The sequence below is a fragment of the Neolamprologus brichardi genome, chromosome 7, assembly GCF_056152115.1.
Source record: "Neolamprologus brichardi isolate AB-2024 chromosome 7, ASM5615211v1, whole genome shotgun sequence".
NCBI classification, from domain to species: Eukaryota; Metazoa; Chordata; class Actinopteri; order Cichliformes; family Cichlidae; genus Neolamprologus; species Neolamprologus brichardi.
In genome coordinates this window covers 23,157,785-23,184,153 of record NC_142110.1, presented here as the reverse complement: position 1 = coordinate 23,184,153, position 26,369 = coordinate 23,157,785, and the positions used below count along the sequence as shown (strand labels likewise).

Sequence of the window (26,369 nt, the reverse complement as noted above, 5' to 3'; positions counted from 1 at the left end):
ATTCAGTTAACAACTGGCTTCTTTAAATATTGCACTGAAGAAGTCAACTGATGTATTGGTGTATGTTTAATTTACCCCTTCCACAAAGCAAGTAGGAGGATGTTTCTAGCAGGCGGCTGATCTGCCGAGACCAGTAATCCATGGGGAAGTACGGCATCTCATACAGTCGGACGATCACCTCAGAGTTCTCACAGTGAGGCAATTCTATGACGGGTCTGTGTTTGGACAAGCTGTGGATTATGGGTTGAGTGGTTAGAGTGTATGAAGCAGTTATTTGTTGATTGTAATTCCACAAAGACACAGCCTACCTGCTGGGTACCAGCAGCTGGTCCTCGCCAAACGGAAGAGCAATCTGAAACTTCTCCAGCAGCTTCAAGAACTGTGTCAGGTGACTCTTCGGGAAACACTTCGTCTCAGACAGAAACTTTTCCACGACAGAGCGCTGGACCACTCCTTTAGGATGCTCCCAGTAGCCACAGCTCTTTAAGGTCAGTTTCTGCACAGAGAAACGATAACACAAGCATCTGTGCATTCAACAATTCTCACACGGCCATCCTCCAAGTTCCAAACCTCTCTCTAACTCCTCATCATCATCATCGTCGTCATATTATGATGCTAGAAGGACAAATACAGAAAGTCTTTACCACCTTAAGGTTCACGATTGAATCCCTTTATTGGGTCATATTTAGATTGTAAAGTTCTAATTAAGCTCATTTTAGTGTAATTTTCAACCTCTCTCAGATATTTGTTTCTGTTATGTTGTATTTCTTGTATTGAGCTGTGGTTTGTCTCTGTTCTTGCTCCTCTAACACAGTAATTGCCAACTTTTGGGATGAATAAACTATTTTCTTTTTCTTAAAAACCTAAAAAAAACAACAACAAATGCATGTGATTCATAACAAGAAGGGCTACCTGTGAGATGACACTGCATAGCCACTGTGGGTCAATAAAGTAAAGCTCCTGAAGCTCAAGTGCAGGATCATCGAAGTGCAATAGAACCCCTGCGGTGACAAAGATGCAACAAAACTTGTCAGATGGAGACGCAAAGAGAAAACACACTCAAGCTGGATATCCAAGCTACTGTGCAGGATATCACTGTGTGAGTGTGAAAGTGCTGAGGCAAAGCTGCTATTTTATTTTCAAAACTAAAAATTCAGTTGAAAAGTGCTTGCTTTATTAGCCTAATTCAGACTGACCGACTTCGCTGAGGAAGTGGATGGCATGAGGGAGCTCAGCTTCCTCCAGCTGCAGCTGACTGTCTTGGATGAGCTGCAGGAGCTCATGGTGCCTGAGGACAGGGAACTCTGGAGGAACCCTGGCTCTTTCCTGAAGAATCCGGCGCTCCAGCTCCACGTAGCTGTCTGGCACCAGCTGACCCATCACAGGCTGGTCTTGTATCTATGAGGGGAACAGGATATGAATGCCTTCATTACCTCCCTTGGCACAGAATAAACTGGAGTATGCATATGAAATGAGATGAGATAATGTCATCCCACAGTTTGTAGTCGGACCATCCAGTCATTCGTGAAATCCCTTTAACATAATTGACGAAGTGGTGCAGATCATGTAAATGATAATTAGAAGTGTGTTTTTAATTTCCTTGCATAACTTACTGTTGCACAGCTAAACTATGACCATTAATCTGCAGTGAAATCTTGTTTTTCTCAACTTGTTGCATTATTTAAAGAAATGATTAGAATATACGCTCTCTAAATGAGGATTATGAGCTTTACTGATCTGATCGAACAGAGTATTTAAGGTTCTGTACGATTAAGTCCATTCATTTTTTGCAGCCTTTAGGAATATTATTTAATTAGTTAGTTCAGTGGTTCCCAAACTTTTTTTGCTGGGCCCCCCTTATTTTACAAGAAAAATGTTTGCGCCCCCCCCCCCCCCCCCCCGCCCCCCTTCTCGCGCGTGCACGCGCTCACGCACACGCACCGCACACATCCTCCAACCACGCACACCCATATTTTGCTCCATTGCGGTTTATTTCACACCTCAAACATTTAGTAAACAATTAAGCAAATACAAGTAATCTGCAATAAATGACAGGTAGTAATAAAATAAACTACTAACTCTTTTACGCTGCGTCCGCACCTACAGGGGTATTTTTGAAAACGCAGTTGTTTCGTCCACACGTAAACGGCGTTTCGAATCACCGAGAACGGAGATTTTTTAAAACTCCTTTTTTGCATTTACGTGTGGACGAGGAATACAGAGTTCTCATGCAATGTCAAAGGTATGTGCCTTTTTTTCACGTCACGCTGTGCACCACGTTATTCTTTACATGAGATGAATTGCAGAATGGCAGATAGAGACAAAATACTGTTAATCTTCAGGTTTTACACGCTTACACGTACACACGCAATTACTGTCCCTCCATTTAGAAAGGCAGAGGCCTCACGTGTATTTTTTTTTTCATGTGTAATAATGTTCAACATTGCATCAATACATTTTTCAAAAGATGCCTCTCTGTGCAAAATGGGTTTAAAAACATAAACAACTGTGGGATCCTGTTTGTCCGTGATTTAAACAGCCCAGCGCTGCTCCCTACGAAGGTAAAACCAATTCTGCAGGGAGACCTACCTCGGCACTTGTGCAGGTGAAGCCAAAGGGAAGATTTGCTTCACCATATTTTCTAGTCTTCGGCTTAGAATGAAGTTGGTTTGGAAACATATTCAGCGATGCTTCATCTCCTGCTTTGCGTTTCTGTGGGCGCCCCGTGCTAGCAGTGTCCAAGTGTTTTGTGTCCCCCCCCCCTTTCATTCCGCGCCCCCCCCCCTGCAATGGCTCTGCGCCCCCCCTAGGGGGCGGGCCCCACACTTTGGGAAGGTCTGAGTTAGTTCAAGTTATAAGAGATGAATTGAGGTAATTTTACATTTTATATAGATTGTGGGGGAAATTAGTGTGAATTTGCAGGGCAATCTACTCCCTATGTGCCAGTTCACATACAAAGACCCAAGCAGTGTTTTCAATAATGGCAAGTAAGAGCAGCGCAAACTTCCAGTTTAAACACTGGGTACAGCTGCTGACTGTGTGGCTCTCAAGAGACTTGAGAGACTCCAGAAGACTCTCAAGAGGAGAGTTACGCAATTAAAAACTGCTCCACCATGTAAATGTGTAAAGAGCTGACCAACGGCTTATTCCAGGAAGCAGGTTTAGCTAACAACTCAGTCGCTGCTCCCAGGCAGGTTTTCTTCAACAAACTCTGATGCTGTGTCCCAATTCGGGGTATGCACGCTTGAAGTACGCACACTACGCGTACTACGTACGGTGCGTACTATAAGTACGAGAAGTGCGGAAGTGAGAGGCTTGTGAAATGGGACGGTATATGCTTCGTCGCGCTGTTCAGGTTGCCTAGCAACCATGATACTAACCGCGAGACACGCTACATACAGCTTTGTTTGACAGAAATGAAGGAGAAAATTGTTTTGTTGGTCAATCATTTTTGTCATGACATCACTTTGATTAGTTGAGTATCTGAGGCTAAGACCACAGGACTGTAAAACATGATTCAAGGGCTTCATTTCTGTACTGAACAGTCATTTAAGATTAGCTAGTAAATAATAATTAGTTAATGTTGTTCATGAGACTAAAGTCATCTCACTATGGTAATGTAAATATAATATGGGCAATATTATAGTATTGACAGATTATTATGATATATATATATATAGATATAGATATATATATATATATATATATATCTATATATATATATATATAATCTATATCACTGACTGTCAGCTTGTTGTGTTTGTGGATATATGACTGACTTTAATTATCCATAAAATCATCAGATTCTCTGTAAGATTAAGGTCGACTATATGTATATTTAAAAGTAGAGGCTTTAAAACCAAGTTAATGCTGAAAGTACAAACATCACTAATGTCACATAACTTTGCCGACATGTGGCCAACAGCAATGTTTTAATGTTCTTCATTATTAAACATTCGCACATGAATAAGTGACGTCATATTCAGTACTTACTTTTGACAGTTCACTTTTCGGCCGCTCCCTTCTGCCGTATTTTGCGGCAAAATTATCCACACCCACCGCCGCGCTATGAATTGTGGGATATATGGGACCACGAAGCGTGCACCGGACCACACTTGATATTTGGGGAAATCGACGGTGCATTTGGAGTATGCATTTCAAGTACACTTCGAATTGGGACAGCCGTCGTCGCGTGGCGGTGACGTAACCGTACTTAAAATGCGTACTTCAAGCGTGCATACCCCGAATTGGGACACAGCAAGAGTGTCTCTCTAACTGGTTCCCTCCTGCACCTGAACCAGCAGACAGACACTCCCAATTCACTTCCTCATGCTTAAAGTCACAGCTCAAAGACCTGACAAATGAATCCATTCGATGAAGTTTATGTATTGTTTTTGTCTTTTTACACACACAGAAATCCCAGTTAGGCATGAGTGTGCTATGCCTAACCTCTGCACCTTTCCCCGACCTAATGATGATTTCCATCGAGGTCAAAGACAAGCGGTTAGGAAAGGATGATATGAGATCATCTTTTTGAATTATTCCAAAAAGATGATCTCCTTAGTCTCCTTATGTTTCCTTTTACCTTGAAGCTGGTGACCTCCCGGACAATGGCCTTGCGGAGTCTGGCGATGGCATCTGAGTCCTCACAGACTGAGACCATGTAATAATCCCTGATAACAGGGAAGCCTTGGTGGGTCAGAAGCTCCTGTCTGATTTTGCTCAGGCAGTTCTGCAGCTGTGAGTCCTCACTCACATCTGTATGGGTTCCCACTAGAATGACTGGAGACAGCGGTGCTACTGCCTGAAGATGTAAAAAAGAAATAAACAAATGAACAGAAGATACATTAAAATATCCAGATGAACTGTTAACTTAAATGCTGCCCTACTGCAGACTCAGCTCAGATCAGGCCAGGAGAATGATTGCAAGTTCACAGACTTTTATTTCTTAGGACTAGATTTACTTTGATGTTGAAGAGCCAAGGTTTGAGAGCGTCCACTTGACTAGTTCCCTTGCTGATGTTGTAAACTACCAGGTAGAGAGCTCTGGACGTCAGGAAGTGAGGGTGAGAACCACTGAACTCCTCTCCACCTGTGGGGTAAACATACGGGCAGGGACTCTAAATCACAGCTGGTGTAATAAGATATCCAACTATCAATTTATCTTTTCAGATTTTACAAGAGGGCCAACCTGAAAAGTCCCAGACATTCAACACCATTTTCTTCTTGTCTCTTTCCCTGATGGTCCAGTCGCGGACGTCAATGCCAAAAGACGTCTGTTTTGGGTTCAGCTGAGAGCGTTTTAGCTTCATCAGCTGCTGGATCAGGCTGGTCTTTCCACTCCCTGCGTTCCCCACCACGATGAGCTTCATCCGATAGTATGGCACTGCCTTCTTCAGCCGCTGCTGAAGGAACCTGACAGGAGAGTATATAAGGTTCTTTATACAGGATAACATCAATGACAAAAAAAACAGCAGAATGTCAACCCCGCCTGACCTGACTATGTCTTTTGTCTTGCTGCCAATGAGTTTGAGATCCAGCTGCAGCTGAAGGCCATCTAGTGGCAGGTCCCACAGTCTGCTCAGTTTTCCCATTTCATCTGGGAATGAGCGCAGGTTAGTGTTATGACTCACATCCAGGGAAGTCAGGCCTTCCAACAAGCCAATCTGGGGGGGGATCTGAATGCAAACAGCACAACCCTCAAAGACAACCCTTTACAACAATGCGCTGTTTACATTCTAGAAAGTGCTGTATATGCTCTCTTTTACCTCAGTGAGCCTATTGGCACTAAGGTGGAGTTTCTCCAGTCTGGTCCATTTGTGGATAGGTCCACTCAGATCCAGAGTCTGTATGCAGTTCTGACTGAACATCAGCTCTCTGATGATGCTGGACACCCAGGACGCCGGGCCAGGCAGGACAACGATGCTGTTGGTTCTCATATCTACTGACCGTAACCTAACAGGACGGATCGTGCAAGTAGAGAATCAGAATCTTTGAGGATTTTTACAATTTTATTACTGATAGAACTTTTGAATTGAAATATAAGAACAGAAGGTGAGGATCTGGCTTACACTGGAAGTTCAAGTACAGCTTCGGGAATTGATGCAAAGCTATTGTTTGCAAGTTTTAGTGTCGTAATCTTAGCTGGCAGACGGGACAGGGAACCTGGAGAACACAAAATAATGTTTCTACTTTAAAAAATATGATATAAACGCAAATCAATCATTCTTGAATAACTCTAAATGAAAAACGTCTGATGAAACCTGTAGCATGAAGCTCTTTTTTCACTGTATGTTTAGATACTACCCAGACTGAACTGATGGTGAAAGAATTAGCGTGGAATTTAGCAGTCAGTTGGTAATACTCACAGAGTTTGTTCATGGAGACATTAAAGGTTTCCAGTTTGGGGCAGCTGCTCAGGAAATCTGCAGAAATATTCTCCACGCTGTTCTTGCTCACATCAAGCAACTTAATCTCAGGCAGACAAAGAGGTGTGCACAGCTCAGTGATACAGTTTCTGAAAAGAAAAAAAAAAATCGTCTTTACAATTCTGCAAATGACGTTTGTGGATCCACGATAAGATTGTTTGATGTAAAACTATCAATTTCCTTAAAAACCCTACCCTTCCATATAAAGCTCCTCTAGCGTATGCATGGAGCGGCCCAGCTCGAAAGGGAATGTGGTGATTTTGTTGAATGAAAGGTTGAGCTGCTTCAGTGATGGACAGGTAACAGCAGGGTCAAAGGTCAGCTGGGGGCCAACGCAGTTACGAGAGGCGTTCAGCATGCTCAGCGAGGGCAGAGACAGCAGCTCCTGAGGCAGCGACTGGAGTTGATTCCCCTGCAGGTCTAGTCGAGTCAAATTCTTCAAACTCTGAGTCAAAAAACAGAAAGAAAAAAAATGTAGCCCACGTTTTTATCTTTTAGTTCTTTTTATTAGTGCAGATCGAATGCAGACCTTACCAAGCAGAGTTCAGAGGGAAACTCGGGCAGACAATTATAGCTCAGGTCCAGACGGTGGATATGCCACAGCTGCTGCTGGACAAAGCCATCGTTGAGACAGGACAGGGAGTCCAGCTCATTCCCAGATAAGTCCAGCAGGTGGATCCTCTCTTTCTCTTTCGGCAGAGCAGCAGAGTTCTCGGTAGACCCCAGCACTGACAAGGCGATAACAAGAGCAAAAGCAATAGTTTCATTACTTAGAGACCTTTTATCCAATTAAAACCAATACACAAGAGCACCCGATTCACTTCAGGTATGATAGAGAGCTGAAAAAACACACTTGAAAAAAGTAGCTAGGTGTGGACCAGGAGTCATGCCTGTTGACCTGTCACAGCGCCACCATTGCACTCAGTGAGTCTTTTACAGTGTGGACAAACAAAAACACAACAGCGTGTGAAAGACAAACTGCTGCAACACAAAACATAGCAGCAGCACGCTGTGATTTTATAGTTACAGAAATAATCTTTGGTCAGTGATGACGGGGGCAGTCCCTTCAGGACATTTCGTGACTAAGACCATAAGCTCGTGGGACTGTTGCTATTCAAGTGGTGGGTTAGAACTGATGCTATCGTTATTGCGTGTTACTGTGTTTCTCAGAACAGTGTGTTTCTCAGCTCACAACAGTGTCGAGTTTAGCAAAAGTCCACAGTGTCTGAGGCTACTGTGGTAAAGTGGGCACTTAAGGACAACGTGTATTAAGGTCAAATTAAATGGCATCCCAGGATATGGAGCCAGTTTTTACAATTCAAAGCTGCCACAGTCTTTAAGAATCTCATTTACAAAAACAAGCACTGTTAAACTTTGAATATTCCTCACTGGCCTGCTTTATTTCACGTGATGTCTTTAAGAAGGAGGTGTGCATGCTTCCAGCATCCTTTCAAATGTGGATATCTTAGTGTCAGAAATGGAAGTATTATCCAAAAAAATAAGATGACTTCATGGAATAAGTTGCTGTTGTCCATGTAACAACTAGCGATATGATTTTATATAATTAAATACAGGATCAGTTATCGAAGAAAAGAAGAGGCAAAGAAGAAAAACAAAGGAGAGACAAATATCAAAGATCACAGATCAGATTTTTCAGATACCTTTTTGACTCGAGCTATTCCGTCCATATCTTCTGTGAAGAGGCTCAGTGTGCTCAGTCTCAGTCTGACCACTCTGGACATACGAGCACAAGAAAGCTTCATATCAGAGTTATAGCAGAGACTGTTACAAAAGAAGGGACTGCTTAGGGAAGTAAATCTCAGAGTCCAAGAAAAGACGTTTTTAAGATCATACTTAAAAAGCGATTTTTTAAAAAAAAAAACGCGATAACAAGTTAAATTTTAGGGCCAAAGCATAAAATACCAAATGTATTTTAACAGCTCTTACCTCTGCGCTGGCATGTCTGCGACGGCCCTGCTTCCTCCTCAAGGATTCCCCCCTCAGCTCCTCTGATGAATTGTTGTACGGCTTTGGAGAAAGAGCGCCAGACAGCGAATCGCTTCCTATAAAAAAAGATACACGCAGTAAAACATAAGTGCTTATTCAATACACTTGCAGTATATTTGAACCCTAATCGTTTTTACAGGGTACCAATCGTCATGCGATATGAAATTGTTGCCAACTAGAAGCCATATTCTCTTGCTGCTGTCACCAAGGAGGTTATGTTTTTGGTCGGGTTTGTGTCTCGTTCTGTCTGCAAACACTGTAGCTCAAAAAGGGTTTCTACAAATATCCAAAATATAATGTCACATTTGACCTCTGACCTCTCCTTCAAGGTCAATAGATTGATCTGAAGGTTAAAGTAATAATAATGCTATACAGAGCTGTTTGTGTGTGCTGCCCCTGAATCACAGGAAAGATTGAAATTGTTTGACTGAACCATATTAGTTTGTTGCATCTCAAACTGTCAGGGAAAAAAGCAGCACACTCCATGCATTCATTAAACATGCCCATGTGCCCATAGTGTGAGAAACTGGTGATCATTTACAGATGTGCTTTTAATGTGTAGTTCTTAATCGAGTCCATGTGAGACCTCCTTCTGAGGCAAAAGGTCACTGCAAACTGAACGAATGGGTCACTGAGACACCGCCACTTCACTACAAATAGGCCGAGTCTAAGTAAAAAACATACATAATGAATTACTCTGGCAGTGGAAAATTAAGGATTTCCATGTACAGAATGTTCAGCTGTATTTCTGAGAAAACAACAACGCTGCTGGAGAACAATGCCACTACAGTGTAACCGATTATTGCTACTCAGAGCAATGTTAGAATTATACAGTCTCTCTGAACAGCATGCAAATCTAATAATCAAGTGTCAGTTACATGTCTTGTTTGTTGCCCGTGCTGGATGTTATCTAAAAGAGAAGTGCTCCAAGTCTATTTTTGATAATATTAGGATAATATTTTCTACTCTTGACTCTGTATAATGTTACTGGAATAGATAACCCAGGCATAAAACTCTGGCTGTGAGCACAGCAGCCCAAACACAATGTTGTTGACAACTCGCGCTAATCAGACAAAACTAAGGTTATGGGCAGTGGGAATGGGAGAAGCTACAGTGTTATATAGCTACAGAGTTCAAGAATATGAAGCTGGACTTTAGCATGAAATACCCTCTTTAAGAAAGTCAGGTGAAAATCAGCATCCCTTTACCATCACTCTCCATGTCATCGTTGAAAAACAGGCTGTCTTCCAAAGAGGTAAAGCTGAAGCTGGAGTCGTCGCTCTCATCAGAAATGTAGCCAGAGGTCAAACATGGGTCAGTCACTGACCGAGGGGGGCAGCTCACACTTTTGGACCTCTGGAGAAACTGAATGTACTTTGCCAGACTCGTGCCCTTAGCTTGAAGACACAAAGATATTCAAATTAGAGCTGCTAATTGAATCGATTTCCTCTGCAGCTTTTTTCCCATCATCCAATAAAATCCTCATCAGAGTTTCCAAGAACAGAGAGCATCCTTAGTGTGTCAGATATGTTGTTATGGTTCTGTTATGGTTCTGTGCGAGTGCTGCTACTTTTCACTTTATACTTATTCCCTTAGGTAGTAATATTTTAAAAAACACTGCAAAGATTTCTCTTGCTGTGGATTATGCACAGCTACATGGAGTCACATGACATCTGATAACCTGCGAGCATATCCAGGCTTTTATGTCATCAAGATTAAGTGATCTTATCATAGTGGAATGAAAAAGCATCAAAACCAGTGTCTCTAAGCAGACAGCGCGGGGGTGGTCTTTGTTGGGATTTGGCTCTATATAAATGATTACATTCAAACTGCTTGTTTTATCTAAAAAACAAACAAACATAAAATTGTGATATAAAATTTAGAAACTCAGCAGTTCTTCCTCACTGTTGTTGTAGCGTAGACTGGAAGTTCTGCTTCTTTCAGCCAGCAGGGGGCTCAGCCAGGCAGCATCCAGACGGCCTAGCCTGAAGCCGCCCAGGCACAGAGCATTGTTGTTGAGGTCCAGACCCAGACGGCCAAGTAACTGGATGACTGTGGGCCCGTCACCCCTCTTCACGCTCACGGCCAGAGCCCTGCGGAGGTGCTGCTCGTGGCAGCCTCGGCTTAACAAGAGTTCCACCAGTTCCAGAGGTCCACCTCTCTCACAGACCTGAAAAAGACAGGCCATGATTGAGACTGAACTGATTGTCTTATTACTGATTATTCGAGCATGACTGGGAATTGAAAAACACATGAGTGCTAGTATTATTAGTAATGAAGCTTAAGTATCATCAAGCACTGTACCAAAAAATTCTTTAGTAACTCCAGTCTTATCCGTGTCTCAACCCCTTACTCTAAGAATGATATCACGAATGCAAGTCACCAAAAAAAGTTTCCTCCATAAGATCAGCTCAGCCTTTTAGAAAGGGCGACGAGCCTGGACATCCAGAAGGAGCTCACAGTGGACTTCCTGCTCCTTTGTGTTAAAATGAGCTAATTGAAAAGGTTCAGGCACACAGACAGGATTCCTCCTGGGCACTTCCCTTTGTAGGTTTTGCAGGAATATCCGACTGAAAGGAGAACCTGATGGTTGCCCCACAGATTGCTGGAGAGATTACAGAGATTACATTCTGTCATGCCTGGGACCACCTAGTGTTCCAACATGGGAAAAGCACCGCTAAGGAGAAGGACATTGAGAATATCCTGCTACTGTGACGTGTCTTTGGAGAAACAGAAGAGGATTAATGGATGGATGGATGGATGGATGGATGTACATAATACGTAGTGCTGAACAAAAAAGTAAAGCTGAGGCCTGTCAGGAAAATCAGGGTACTCCTTATGTAAGACGTCGATCATGATTGGGACATACACATGTGGGGTTCATCCTCTGGGGAAAATGAATGTCTCCTCTAGGTTCAAAGTCACAGTTATCAATATTTAAAGCAATGGAACAGCCACTGTCTATTGAGACAAAATTAAATGAGGACCACTGAGGCTCAGGCAGAGTGGGTCACTACCAATGAGACGGTCTGTGCATCAATCCCTCGGCTCTTACAGTCCACGTGTTGAAGTATCCTTGGACAAAATGCATCCATAGGAGAGTAAGTGTGCATGTGTGAATGTCAAATAAAAGTGCTTAGTCATGGGTAAAAGTACTGTATGCCTGTGTGTGACTGAGTGAACGAGACTTGCTCAAATTGAGTAGAAAGGCATACAACAAGTACCAGCCCATTTAAGTCAAATCACTCTGAAACCATCGTGACCTCTGACCTGGTAAATGAGAGACTCATTTTTGGTCTTCTTGTTGATGTCAGCTCCCAGCTCAATCAGACACTCAGTCATTGTTGTATCTCCATCCATGCAGGCCTTTTCCAGCATGCTGTAGTGCAGCTCGGAGTCGCACCACATTTTAGACAGAGCCAGGCACACCGACTTCCGCAGCTGATCGCAGACAGACAGAGAGACTAGGAGTCAGAAAGGCCAGCAAGTCTCCTTTCTAGGAAAGCATGTCACAGGAAATATTAAAGCAGCAGACAATGGCTTAAACGATTAACGTAATGTGTGGTCATTTGTGTTCACAGAGTAGCCTGTGTTTCAACACAACTGCTTCCTGATATTGGGATAGAGACTATTACCCTTGATCTTGCAACACAGGAAATAATAATCATGAGTAAGGAAGTCATTTTTTTCAAATTACTGGTCAAGTTTAAGTGTCTAAATAAATAAGATCAGATATTTGGAATCAATATCTGTATCTGATGATGCCTAGTAGAAAATATTTAAGATCAAACTGATCACAAGGATGTGAACATGTGTGTTAAATTTTAAAGAAATCCATTCAGTTGTTGTTGCTGCGGTGGTCTAACTTACTGGGCTGATGCTCTGGTCAGTCTCTTCTCTAAGGCACTGGAAGATGTGCCTGTCAAAGTCTTCTTTCTGCAGTTCAGCAGCTGCTCCTGAACAGGCGTCCAGCATCCTCAATGCCACCTGTAAACACTGCAAACCAGACAGGAGGAGAAAGTTTACGAGGGCAACACTGTCAGCACTGCCTTTAACAAGACACACGGGGTAGAAATTAGGGCACAGCATCCTGCCTTTGAAGGCTTGATTTAAGATCAGATCTACAATTCTGTGACTGTATCACTGTATCCAGATGGCTAGCAACCAATTACATCACAGCATGTGTAATGGCTATTAGTTGAGCTGTCATCCAAATGTGAAAAGTAGGGATTTAAATATACATAAACATTGGTTATTAGTGTTTTAAAAGAATTGGTTATGTCTTTAATCATGAAGGATAGGATGAGATAACATTATGAAAAGAAGAACTCTGTAATTTACATTCTGTTCAAATGGGAGCTCTAAGATTTTTTTTCTTCAACCTAATAATGTAATTTTTTTATTTTTAATGAAACTAGAGGGCGGGTTTATTATGTCATGGCGTTATATCAGAGTAGTAACACTTGGGTCACCTTTAGCAGCATCTCAGAGTCTTCTCTGTACTGAATGAGAGCGGTAACCACAACGGAGGCCAGTACAGGTACGATCATCCTTGAGAGCTTCTTCTTGGACACAACGTAGGTGAGCAGGGTCAGCCCCCAGCAGTGTATCTCTGGAGAGGGCAGGAAATTTAGTGCGAGTGTAGTTATTTGCCTTTAATAAAGTTCTGTTGAGAAAAAGCTTTGTGTTTTTTGTTTTTTTTTTCTTCAGGCAGCTAAAGGCAGTAAACACAGATTTAATGAAGTGAACAAAGGGATTAGTTCAGCTATTCCTAAGTGAAAAACTAGTCCCTGGATCTCCCTGCAAATCATGTTAAGAGAAAGTTTGGCATTTTTTTACAATGACAAATGTGTACCTCGTTCCTGTGGGAACATTTGTAGTGTATGCAGCACTGTGTCTATCGCCCCCTGCTGGCACAGAAGATCCACCGCACCAGAGCAGTCAGCCAGAGCAGACAGCACCTTCAAACCACATGTTTGAATGGCTGAGCTGCTGATGAACTGTACGCACGTGCATGCATACACGCATACACGCACATGCATAGAAAGGGAAGAGAGACCAAAATGAATTACAGATAACGCTGCATTACGTGTTTCTCAAGTGTTGCACACATCTGCATCAGCAGAACGCTAATAACAAATATAAATGTGGTTATGTACTACTGGCATGGATGAAACATTAATTAGAATAAAGGTTAATGGATATATATCATTTTAGCACACTGTGTAATATATAATGACATAAAACAACTTTCATTACTCTTTACTCTTATTCTCTTTTGTCCTTTAGAGTACACGGAAATGCTCGACAGCAGACAAGTTCATGATCTGGGACTCAGTCTACTAAGACTAAGAGAAGTTTCTTGGGTTGTAAAACTAATAAAAAAAAAATCACATTATCCTTAACATATTTGTCTCAAACGTGAAAGAGCCCCAGTTTGTGAAGAGGAATAGACACAAATCCAGCCTAAGCCATAATCTAGTGTACTCTCTGAGCATCCTAAACTCAGACAAATAGGAGGCGTGTGTCAGGAAGCACATCCAGCATAAAAACCGTCACAAATCCAATATATGGATAAAGCCACTGTGGTGACCCCTTGGAAATAAAACAACAGCCAAAAGTGCCCTGTTTGAATGCTCATTTTGAATGATTAAGCCTTCTTTAGCACTCTGGGTTTCAAATGCACAAATTATTAAGTTAAATAAACTGCTATTCAGACATTACTCTGCCACAGCAACAGAGTTTTTGCTTTTTGTGTTCTGTTAAAACATAATGAAGCACAAAAAACTTATTCAGTTATTAGTCATTGTGTGAAGTCATGACTTGTTTATCATAAAACACTAAATATGAGACAAATGACAGTTTAGACTTGACAGACGTTCACTTCCTCGATGACATGTGGTGTCTTTTTTCCGGTTTTTACTATTTTCCAAGGCTGATTCAGGCAGTGTTTATCATCCATACTCAAGCATAAAGACGGACATTTTCAACGTCCATACCAATATGAAAACTGAGAACAGTGTGTGAATGTGAGAGTGAATGAATAGTGGCATTGTAAAGCGCTTTGGGTGCCTTGAAAAGAGCTATATAAATCCAATCCATTATTATTATTAAATCTTTTCAGAAATGCAATCACAATCCTTCTGATCTTCTAGTTGCAGAACAGGCTACGATGCAGTTTATAAAACGAATGGGTGAACTGTCGTTTCATTCAGGCGCCCTGCAGGCTGAATATTCATAAAGTCCTTTTGTCTTAATTGAAAAAAAATCTCTTAAAAATAAAACCCTATTAGAATCTCCAATTGGGCATTTCAAAACAAAACCAAAATGCTCAAAATGTTGAAAAAGTGTGTGTTGCCCATACCCTGTTGAGAGCCTCCAGGTAGAGGATGTGAGCTCCTTCCACCACACACTGGTTTTTCAGGACCTTCAGAGACACGTCGGCCATGTCGGGATCTGCGACCGAGTTGCCGTGCTCCCTTAAACTCCTGTCTGAGAAGGAAACGAGTGAGGACAAGGACATGAGTAAATATGGACCCTCAGACACAACTGAAAGAGTTGTTTTTTTTTTAAATATCACAGGGCATAAGGATTACAAAGAATCTGTCTATTGTTTTTTCTCGTATTCATACAAACTGAGCCAGGCTACTTGCCAAAAAGGACTTACAATAGATACACACTTGTTTGCCAAGCAATCAAGTACAATGAACCATGCACGTTCGTCATATAAAGGTCTTACCACCTTTGCATAACTGCAATGTGAAACCAAAATGAACTGGATCAGATATACACAACAGAACAAAAACAGGAACCGTGGTTCAGACTCTCAGATGTGAAAAGTCCCTTCAATTAAAGAGCACATGTAGCAAAATTCCATAACAAAAATAGCTGATATGCTCTGAGGGCTGCAAAATTAGCGAATAAATGCGATTTCCTCATTATGAGCAGCTCATTTCACATTACACTGTGACTAAGTACTCGTCAAAATAATACTCATAAATTATATTCTCCATTTTCCTTTGGGACGAAGCTTAGTGTGGTAAAGAAGCTGCCCTGTTGGAGAAGATGGGAAAAAAAACTTTACTTGTGCGCCATTAACTTTTGTTTGGCAGGTCACCTCTGCGCACAAACGCCACACAAAGAACACGTAGCTGCTGGGAACTGAAGTGAGAAAAGAAAACAAGAGCGTACCCGGGCAAAGGAAGACCAAGCTGGCCTGCAGAGCCTCCAGCTGAACCTCGGGATTAAAGTTATGAAACTTCATGGTGCTGAGGATCTGGTTCATGGCCATGGTCAACTCATCCAGACTGGCTGCCCTACAAATACAGGGAGACTAGTTTCAACGCTTGTGAGAAACACTAAATGCTCTCCTCAGTGTGTCTGAATTTTTTCATCGTAGAATGTGAACCGTCTTCGTTCGCACCTTCCCTGGAACAGCAGGTTTAACAGTTTGCAGGCACTGATGGAAACCTCGGCTGAGTCTGAATGTCTCTTCATCATCTCCACCAAATTCACATGAAGGCCACTTGACAGCAGCAAAGAACGCATCCTACCTGCAAACAAAGCAAACGGTTACCGTGGCAACCGCCAAAACAGCACTGTTTTTATATTATATAGCGATATATACATAGCATCTGTAGCATAAGCTTTTATTACAGGCCGCAGACAGCAGTTTCAGCACAGACAAACAAGCAGATGTAGATCATAACTGCATCTCTGCACACCGTGTGGAAACGTGAGACTCACTGTTGTTTGCGATGAGTGTGGCGATGGCGCTGGTAGCAGCGTTAAACACATTAGGAGAGGCAAAGTGAAGCAGCATGGCCGCCATCAGCTGTCTATAAACAGGAGTCCTGTGGAGCAAATACCCAAACGCCATCATTACATTCAGTCCTCACACAGATTCAACGGCTACGAACGCACGTGTGAAATGTCACTGTGTCACCTTTCATCCTGCTCTTCTTCTAGATGGTTCAGTGCGGCTCCGTGCAGTAACAGACTGTGAATGGCCCAGCACGCAGCTTCCTGAGACGGTACAAGTGATTTTTAAATAAGTTAAAGTCTTCAGGAGTACCGTGTAAAACTCAAGAGCCTCACGTTAGACAGACCTGAACATCTGGCTCATCTGCGTGGAGCTCCAGTGCAGTAAAGCATTCCTTCATCCAGCTCAGCTCCATGTCCTCCACCTGCCCGTTACCCCTGTTCTCCTCCTCCTCTCCTTCCTCCAGACCCTGCTCGGCCACCGCTTTGTTCTGCACGATGGTTGCAGCTAACAAAATGGACAAAGTCTGTGTCAATCACTGTGTCATTTTTGCAGAATGGAGAAAGGTCAAGAGACAGTTGCGTTTTAGTATCATCTGGTTTTTACCACAAAGCTGGGCAACTGCTTTGGGTTATTCGTCTGCGTCTACATCTGCTTAAAAACAGATGCAGGGCTTGAAGACTTTAGTGAAATAACTAAGCAAACATCGCAGTTATATGGAAAACGTGCTGCTTCTGAACTCCAATATTTCAAAAAATGTGCAACATCACTATATATTGATGTTGAGTTTAAGACCATCACACGTGCATTAAATATAGTTTGTGAATGTGGGTCCTCACTGAGGTTAGCCAGGCAGGACAGAGCAGCGGCTTGCAGCTTGGCGTTGTTAGGGAAGGCCTGGCAGGCTCTGACTGCGACTCTGTGGACACCATTCCTCACCAGGATGTCGTTGTAACTGTCTGCAAGACACCATAAACCGAGCACCCAGAATTAATACTCTGATTACTTTGATTATTCTCCTCAATCTTCATCTGTCATCTGAAAAAAACGCGTTAGTTTATCCAAACGAATGAAATCCAAACACTGCTGTGTTGACAGTGAGGATTCAACAAACAGTGTGAGTGTCATTACTAGTGAGTTATTCATGAGTTATTTATTAACTGTACATCTGAGACTTGTGCCCATTTAACACTGTTTTTTTTTTTTATTTAGTTTGTGTAGTTAACAACAATGATACTTAATAATGTTCACTGTTGGCTCAGAAATTGGTTTGTAAGCCATCTGTGAATGTTATGTGGATAGGTAATGTTTCTACAGTCGGCAGGTGGGACGGTGGAAGTTCCAGATGCTTGAGTTACCACTGTGTTTAGTTCTGCTTTCACTCTTCATTTACTTTCACTTTTACTTTCGTCAGCTGTGCCATTTAATTGAGGCACAAAAACTGCTGATAAAACAACAGCAATCAAAACAGTGTGTGGGAGAATGAGCTCAGCGATCACTGAGAAATGTTACCGAAAGACTAATTTCATGAACCAGTATATAATATAGTATGTAAAATGTCACCTACGTGGATGTAATTCAAAAGTCTTATGAGTCTAATTCAATAGCTCTTATCAGCTATGATAATACACAAATTCATATTCTGCATTTGAAATGAAACACAAAAGTGCACAAAACAAATCTGCATCCACAAAAACAATGTCATTACTAAATTACATTAGAGGAAGAAGAAGGCCATGAAAATATGATTAAAATATGATTCTTCTCCTTTTCCACTCGCTCTGACCTGAAGTAAACCTTTTGAACAGGGAGCAGGCTTTCTCCTGCAGCTCCTCCACCTCAGGGAAAGCATCCATGGCAGCGATGATGGTGCTGTAACACCGAGTGCCCCCTGACATCAACACCTCCACGTTACTGCCTGCAAAAGACAAGTACACAACTCCACCTGAGTCTTTGAGTACTGCTGAATTACAAATAGCACAAAACTGTAATAAGTAGTATAAGACACTTACATACTAGCTATAAATAAGATTTACATACTCGACCAACAACAAAATTATTTAAAAAATTTTTTTTACATATTCCATACAGAAATCATTCAGATCTGAATCAGTTCAAAATTAGATTATGCATAAAAGTCACGCATCATCTTCTGTACAGTCCTGCGTATTTCAGAGAATATCTCTGAAGTGAGATCGGTTCATTTCTCTCTCAAAAATATTAACTGCAGCTTCTCAATACAAGCCAAGAATAACTGAAATGGCTGAGATGGGAGCATAGATGATCCATCTTCCACTTCCACTTCACTCTAAGAGTAGTAGATGGAGTAGCTTAAAGTACATCTACTTATAAGTCATATTTATAAAAGGTACTGAATGAGTTACGGCTCTTCCTGCCTTACAGCAGGTACGACAATTTGCAGCTGACTCCACTTAATCAGGCTAGGAATTATTTAAGTTTAATCATTAATATATATTTTGTTCCTATTTTCCGCTCTCTGTCCTTTTTTTGACTCACTCGGACTGTTACTGGTACTTTCCACCATTCTCCTGGACTTCCTGGCAGCATAACAAAAGTCTCTTTTAAACAGTGTTATCTTTGCAGAACTTGCTCTCCAGGCAGCAATGAGTGCCTGCTTTTAAAGAGCGCAACCTTTGGGTTTATTGCAATGACCAAAATAAAAGGAATCCCAATTAGAAGCTACTGTTAATGTTAAGTGCTTTTTAAGTTGAAGATAAAGTAAAATATCAGAGAAAATACCAAAATAGTGATTAGTGATTCCAAATCAGCTTTAAAATCCTTTGGTAAATTGTCATTGATGATCATTTTCATTTTAAATTAAATATATCGACTTCCCGTATAAGACACAATAAATGATCATTAATTCTTGGTGTTACAGATTAAACAGATAGGGGCCGTAATAAAGTTGGACAGCAAATGCCCTCAATCTGTTCTGGCCTCCTAACTCACACCATTTTAAATTATGGATAACTCTTTGGAAGATGCCAAAAGAAATAATAATAATAATAATAATAATAATAAAGCAATCCTTGTAATCCTAAAAACAGGATTCGGACTTCCCACATCCTGATAATTAAAATAAATTTCATGGAACTGTAGGAAGTCTCCAATTCAATTATCTGCTGCATTCGTGACATGTTTGACTGGGAAATATACTTCAGAGAGTCTTCACTGAATGAGCTGCTATGTTTTCACACAATGACGATTTGACGTTTTTCTTTCTAAACATGCACGGCTATCCTGTCCCACAAGTTCTCAGAAGGACACTTATTTTACTCCTATTTAATGGCATTAGAGGGATAATGGAAATTAAATCAAGAGTCCCTAAAAAGCATTGCAGTGACATCATGGTCTGGTCTACAAATAGACCATGCGAGGTTTTATGAGCTTGTTTGTTTGTTACCACTGTGACTTCAGCAAAGCAAAAAGAAGATGACATTAGCCGGGGGAAACCACACACCCACACACAAAGGACAACTACACCAAACCTCTCTATTCAAACTAAGACTCAGCTACACAGACCAGGTATAACATTTTATAAGAACCAACACACAGCACTTTTTTTGGATTGTGCAGTAAGAATAACACAGGTTTTTTTTCTTTACTCTATGGCCATCATAAAGATCGCTGTGATGTCATAAGGATTTACCTGGGTGAGTCAGAGGAAGCAGCGCTTTTAAAGCCTGCAGCTGCATCTCCCAGTAGTCCGGAAACCTCTGGAGAGCTGCCAGAACCACAGCGTGATCCTGGTTCTCCACAAACTCCACAAGGTGCTCATCGCTGACTGCAAACACAGACGCAATAAAGATATACGGCTGCTGTTCACCAACACACAGAAGAAAATGTTAATGTGAAGCTAACAAAAAGCTCAATTAGACATGCTGGTATCGATGACTATATGCCAAAAGTTGTGTTCTAAATGTACACAAGCTAATCTTCAGTAACATTCGACATTAAAATAGAAGTACATAGATGTATCTTTATGTTCTTTTTCTTTTTTTTGTTAACTTTATTCAAGGTTTTATTCTTCTGTGCACAATGTTTCTCTTTTGTCATGTCTCCATTAATATGTATAAACAAGCTAGCTATAGACATGTCAACATCCTCACATTAGCACATTAGTAATTGAATACGGTGACATTATGTGATTGAAACTGCAGGATGTGTGCTCTTCTGCATTGATTATTAGATTAATAATTGTCTGAACAGGTGTAGACTGATTAACAGTAAACTAATTCTGGTAAGAATTCAGAAAAAGTCATTACAGACTGGAAACACTGAGCAAGAAATACATACAAATTCAAAATCACAGTGAGATTTATGAAATGTGTGTCCCAAAAAGCAGTGACGATGATGATGTAAGAGAGAAGCCTGCATCACTAAGGCAAATAAGAACGAGAAAGTCCAACTGAAGAAACGTAAGCAGGAAGACAGGAAAGGCACGGCTTTACAAAGTGTTTCCTCGAGAATTTAACGGGTTAAAATAGTAAGTATTAAATACCATTCCCCCCCGGACTCTCGCTGCAGCTCTTTATTTCACTTTTCTTAGGCATTCACATTCTGACTTGGAACCACTCTCAGGTCACAAAGACAATGACTGCACGCTGTATTTAACAATCATTACACTCGCATGACGTAGAGCATAGTTGTTAAGTTAGTTTAATGTCTTTTCTAAAATAAAAGTCAGGCAGTGTCACTGATCAGTGTAAGACACATACCAAGCTAGAAACACAAAGACAGTGTAGACTACACATTTAAGTTCATAATAAATCCAGATGCTACGAGGTTGGAGTGTGTATCTACCCACCTTCCTCCAGAAGCAGCTGCAGAGCTGTGCAGCCTTGGAGTTGCACTTCTTCGCTTGTAGGAAACGCCTTCATGGCGTACACCACAAGGCCAAACACGTCCTCCTCCTCATCCAGTAGCAGCAGAGGAATCTTGGCTATGTATGAGAGATAAAATGTCAAGTACAATGAATATCTGTTTGCAGCCATTCACCAAACTGAGATTATTTTCTGCTTCGATTATCTTATCTGAGCCTCTTGTTAAACTTCCCGTCTAGTTTTATACCCAACCAGCTCAAACAAAAAGCAAAAACCCTAAACCTGCAGATTAAAAACATTTCAGAATTTTTATTCTATTGACCGCTCCTCTTATTACAATGTATGGGTTAGCTATGTTATCAGAAAATGTCTTTTTCATAAATGCATGTTGGATAAGTGGTGAAATTCTTCTGACAAGCACAGATATCATTATTAGATTATACAAACATTTTTTAGAAGCAGGAAATATTTGTTCCATTGTTGCTGGGTTCTTGTACTTAGCAGCGGAGTTGCCAACATTATAAGTTCACAGAAAATCCAGCTAGTATGCAAATGCTTGAATTAGCTGAAACGCTGCCTTTCTAAGAAGCCTCAAGTCACTCAGCTACACATCAGAGTAGAAAGGAGTGTGACTGTGCAGGCAAACAAATCACTGAAAGAAAAACAAGGTGGTTAACTTGCTCACATTAAAGAGTCTTAAATGACAAATAAGGCTTTTGCAGTGCCATCTGTAGCAGGAAGGATCTTCGGTGTATTCATACCTGATCTGAGCAGCAGGGCCAAGGCTCTGAGTGCAACCATGGTCACTCGACAATCTGTGCTGTACTGAGATAACACCTTAAGGATCTCCCTGGAAAAACATACAACAAGCAAAAACTTCACCAAAGCTGTTGCCAAATAGATTTGGTCATTTTTTTCATCTCCATTGAAAGACCAAACCTTTGCAAAAATTAACTGAATTAAAACTTATTTTATGATATATTGTTTTAACTACTTCATCCTAAATACTAACTTGATAATTTGATTATTAAATGAAAAATGGCTGTCTATTGTGTTATTCTAAAATTGTGTAAGCATTGCCGCTAACACAAATGCCTGACATGGAGAATTAATTAATTAATAGAAATTGGCATATGTAAATAGGGTCATAGCAGCTAAAGCTGGTGTCAAATAATCTGAATCAAATTCTATAAACTTAAAAGGAAATGTGTCTCAGATTCAAAGAAATTCAATTCAGTATGTTCCATATTCATTTTTCTAAAGTCAGAATTGAGAATTTTACTAATGTGGAGTAATAATTCGAGGTGTTAGTCTCCTTTTTGCCTCGAGATTTACCATGACTCGAATCTCCTATTCGACCACATCCCAAAGGACTGGTGACTGTGGAGGTCATTTAAAGGTCAGCATAGGCATTGTCGTGTTCAAGAAACCAGATTGGGATGATTTGAGCTTATACATGCTGCACAGTTGTGTTAAAGATGATGGATACACTGGTCATAAAGGGATGAACATGATCAGCAACTATACTTGGTTACACTGTGGCTTTTTAACGACGTTTAATTGGTTCTGTTGGTACCATTTCGTCACTGCCAGCCTGAACACTTGCTACAAGGCAGGATGGATCCATGCATTCATGCAGTTTATCCCAAACTCTGACCCTCACATTTGAACATCACGACAGAAATCAAGCCATATGAGAGCAGGTAACGTTTTTCCAGTTTTTCTGTCGTCCAATTTTGACGAGACTGTTTGAACCGTAGCATTAGTTTCCTGTTCTTGGTTGACAGGAGTGACACCCAGTGTGGTCTGCTGCCCCTGTAGCTGTTTCAATGATCAACATGTTGTGCATCTCTGCTGTGCATCTCAGAGGAACATTCAGAGATGCTCTACTGCATAACTTGATAGTGACAAGTGGTTATTGGAGTTATTGTTGCCTAACTATAAAGTCTGACTATTGTCCTCTGACCTCTGGTATCAACAAGGGGTTTTTGCCCACAGAACTGCCGTTCACTGGGCATTTTCTCTTTGAACCACTCTCTGTAAACCCTAGATATTGTTCTGAGGGAAAAACCCAGCATTTTATGAATTACTCAGCCCAGCCCATCTGGAACCAACAGCAACAACATGCAACATTCAAAGTCACTCCAATCACCTTTTCTCCCAAAATGAATGCTTGGTTTGAACTTGAGCAGGTTGTCTTGAACATGCCTACATACTTATGTACCTTCGTGTGGCATGAACCATCATGATAGTCGTTCATTTAAATGAGTGGTGCTGCATCAAGCCCACAGCTGCCAGAGAATCTTCACTTACTGGTGCACTCCCTCTACCTCCCACTCTTGGGCTTCATCCAAAGGTCTGGTTAGCTGGTCCAGTGTAGTGGGGCATATTTCAATCAGCTGACACAGCAATGACCAGCCAACCTGTGAAAAGGAAGAACAAACAATTTATTAAAATGACGGGAATGAGTCATTACAAACCAGTGAAAAGTAATGATTCTGATCTCAAGCATACACAACAGTACTGAGAAAATATGAATCTTACAATCTCACTTTCAGTTTGCTTCAATATGTAGTCTTACCTCTGATAATTAGAATTACACAGCAGTCATAAGACATGCTAGATTTTGTGTAGGCACGTCAATCCACAGATGATTTGTCAACAACAAAGAGCGAGTGATGCTGCTGAACACACCTCACCCAGATAGCACCACCTGCCATAATAATGGCTAATTTTCGTTGTGTCATTCATTACCTGCTGGACTCCTCTGCTGCTGATGTGGGTAGACAGAACCAGCACGAGGGGCACGTGGACATCTTTGTCTTCAAACAGTTCAGCTGCTGCAGCATGGAACAGGAGATAAGAAGACACGATGAGTCCCATTAGTTTTGAATAGAGTGACTGGGCCTTTTACCCTCATTCCTATTTTTAAATGTGCATAACAAGGCAGCATTACAGCAGGACTTTATTGTGCAGGTACAAGTCTGTGCTTAAAATCTACTAATCTAAGTAAATCTCACTTTAAATTTGATTTCAGGTAACTTGAATGTGTTTTCACGCCTAGTCTTAAGTAAACTAGAATGGCCTTAGTATGACCCCAAAGACATTATGTTTTGTATTTAAGATAAGATATGCTTTATTTATCGCCAAAACTGGGAAATTACTCTGTAAAAACAGCTAAATCATTAACCTGGTGTATAACAAACCTTAAAGTAGAACATATGAACAAAGAAATACAGCATCAATAGACTAGAAGATGGAAGGATGGAAGGGAAAAAATGCACAAAAGGAGCAGAGTTGTTTTTTTGTTGTTGTTTTTTTAACAGCTCAGTGAATTACATTGTGGTCTGAAATAAATAAAACCATAAAAACGATCATGCAAAATTATTGAATGCTATATCACATTTCACACTGGGCAAATACTACTTGATTGAATTTTTTTTTTAAATCTGACCTAATTCTCATAAGGCAATGCAAAAATGCCAAAAGGAAATGATGGCTGTTTATGAGCAGCGTGATGATGCACACGCTGAAACAATGTGCTTCCTACCATAGTCGGTGTGCGCCAGGAAAAGCAGATCCTGGATGATTTGAATCAGCGTGGACAGTTGCCTGTCTTCCTGGGGAGTTTTCAGCCTCACCAAAAGTTTTTTCAGCCTTTCTTCCAGCTCCTCTTTGTTAACCATGGTCTTTAAAGCGCCCTGTTCCAGCTGACGACGACTTGACGTGCATTGAGGTCAATCACTGCGCTCTCTCAGAACCGACAACAACGGCCTTCGAGCGGCCACACTGAGCGCAGCATTAGCGTATAAATAACTCACTGAAAGTCCACTGTAGTTACTCATGTCTTTACAAAACATTACTGAATTGCTGTGTTGCATAATAATACAGTAGCTACAGAAAGCTATAAGTGGCTGTTGCTACAAGGGAAGCGGTCAGTGTCGCGGAGTTTCGGTTCCGACATCACAGTCCTCGGCTAACTTTCCTGTGGCAGAGAATAAGTTCCTCTTTGCGGAGTCCGTGACTTTATGTTGCTTGGATGTGAAAATGAAGCGAGTCCTCTCTGAAAGGCGTGTTCCTGCTTTCCTACGATCGCATCATATGACTGCAGGCAGTAAAAACTCCCCGCTTACAGAAGAGGAAGCTGAAAATAGAGTCAGAGAGAATCCGACTTTCTCTCTGACAGGGGAAGCGAGTCAGACAGAGAGCCAAGTCAACCGGCACTTACGTTACCCCCCAACGGGTTTTTTTTTTGTTGTTTTTTTTACTTCAAGCTACACTTTTACAGGCTAGCGAGTGGCTTGAGTTAGCCCTCCCACTCTGCGTCTAATGCCAGTTGCTGATTTACAGATTTACAACAATGCAGCTGACATTTGCTGTGTATGATGGAGGAAAATTCCCACACTAAAGCAAACTCTAAAATAGTTTTTAAATTATTTCAGTTAATCTCTAAATTAGGTGTCCTCCCAAAGTAATCACCCCTGTATACTAGAAGTGGCGGATCAATACCAAAGCTTGTATTGGTATTGAATCGATGATAGGTAATATGATCGATATTTTGTTTTTCTAATGCTGTGTTCCTGAATAAGTCGGAAGTTCCCGGTCAGAAATATTTTGTGGAATGCGCCCTCAACTCAAAAATCCCACCACAGCAGCAGCCCCACATAGAATTAACAATACTAGATGGCATCACTGAACGTAAACAACAGTAAAACTGTACTTTTAATCTGTACTGCCACTGTTGTCTAGTTGTGACACAATAAAATCATAGTAGAGAAATTCCTACAGGCATTGCTGTTTGCAGTGTTTTCATTTACAGCTATAAATATCTCGACACCAGGTGCACCTAAGTCATGTGACTCCACAGCAACAAACCACAGGGAGGAGGTGAGGGTGGAGCAAAGTGTGGCTGCCTGAAAGGACCGGTGTTTGCACAGACGTGGCTGCTTTTTCATGAAACAGGAGCAATATCAATGCTGGGATCAGTACTTTCAAATATTTGTATCAATGCACTCATCCCCACTTGTTAGAGTTACACTGTATTGCTGTTTTTTTTTTTTCCAATATGATTTGGCTTCCAAAGTAAAAGCTTTCTCAGTGTTGCTTTGTACCTAATGTGGAAAATTGGAAACAGTTTGGTCAGAATATTTTAGCATCCGCTTGGCTTTCTGCCTATAAGTTTTTCCTGGGTTTGTTCCCTGCACCTTTGAATTGGAGAATGGATCCTAGCTGTCGTCTGCGCCCGTGCACCAAACGATAGTTCAGAGTACCTGGCCTTCTTGGAGCCTCTAGGTGGTGTGCCTGAGGATGCTGTCGTCTTACTGGGAA

General features: G+C 41.3%; 1 protein-coding gene across 2 annotated transcripts in view; it reads right to left on the bottom strand.

The window, feature by feature from the left end:
• lrrk2 (leucine-rich repeat kinase 2) overlaps positions 1–25,301 on the bottom strand; it is a 34,006-nt gene extending 8,705 nt beyond the window's left edge. Inside the window, exons 1-35 of one of the 2 annotated variants that reach the window (XM_006782346.3) lie at positions 24,592–25,301; positions 23,796–23,878; positions 23,355–23,464; positions 21,803–21,891; positions 21,026–21,160; positions 19,868–20,002; positions 17,984–18,115; positions 17,037–17,156; positions 16,544–16,704; positions 16,381–16,460; positions 16,182–16,288; positions 15,859–15,988; positions 15,627–15,751; positions 14,800–14,927; positions 13,291–13,435; positions 12,908–13,047; positions 12,306–12,431; positions 11,706–11,876; positions 10,341–10,605; positions 9,644–9,832; positions 8,376–8,491; positions 8,090–8,162; positions 6,963–7,156; positions 6,623–6,873; positions 6,369–6,517; positions 6,072–6,165; positions 5,769–5,955; positions 5,497–5,678; positions 5,192–5,415; positions 4,965–5,092; positions 4,586–4,804; positions 1,197–1,398; positions 913–1,001; positions 309–496; positions 76–230 (exon numbers count right to left, since the gene is read on the bottom strand). In XM_006782346.3, coding sequence (XP_006782409.2) covers positions 76–230; positions 309–496; positions 913–1,001; positions 1,197–1,398; positions 4,586–4,804; positions 4,965–5,092; positions 5,192–5,415; positions 5,497–5,678; positions 5,769–5,955; positions 6,072–6,165; positions 6,369–6,517; positions 6,623–6,873; positions 6,963–7,156; positions 8,090–8,162; positions 8,376–8,491; positions 9,644–9,832; positions 10,341–10,605; positions 11,706–11,876; positions 12,306–12,431; positions 12,908–13,047; positions 13,291–13,435; positions 14,800–14,927; positions 15,627–15,751; positions 15,859–15,988; positions 16,182–16,288; positions 16,381–16,460; positions 16,544–16,704; positions 17,037–17,156; positions 17,984–18,115; positions 19,868–20,002; positions 21,026–21,160; positions 21,803–21,891; positions 23,355–23,464; positions 23,796–23,878; positions 24,592–24,727 — 5,158 coding nt within the window. In that variant the 5' untranslated portion in view covers positions 24,728–25,301. Of the gene's footprint in view, positions 1–75; positions 231–308; positions 497–912; positions 1,002–1,196; positions 1,399–4,585; positions 4,805–4,964; positions 5,093–5,191; positions 5,416–5,496; positions 5,679–5,768; positions 5,956–6,071; positions 6,166–6,368; positions 6,518–6,622; positions 6,874–6,962; positions 7,157–8,089; positions 8,163–8,375; positions 8,492–9,643; positions 9,833–10,340; positions 10,606–11,705; positions 11,877–12,305; positions 12,432–12,907; positions 13,048–13,290; positions 13,436–14,799; positions 14,928–15,626; positions 15,752–15,858; positions 15,989–16,181; positions 16,289–16,380; positions 16,461–16,543; positions 16,705–17,036; positions 17,157–17,983; positions 18,116–19,867; positions 20,003–21,025; positions 21,161–21,802; positions 21,892–23,354; positions 23,465–23,795; positions 23,882–24,591 lie in introns of both variants that reach the window. The other variant, XM_006782345.3, reaches the window with a different exon arrangement.
• Between the last annotated feature and the right edge of the window lie 1,068 nt (positions 25,302–26,369).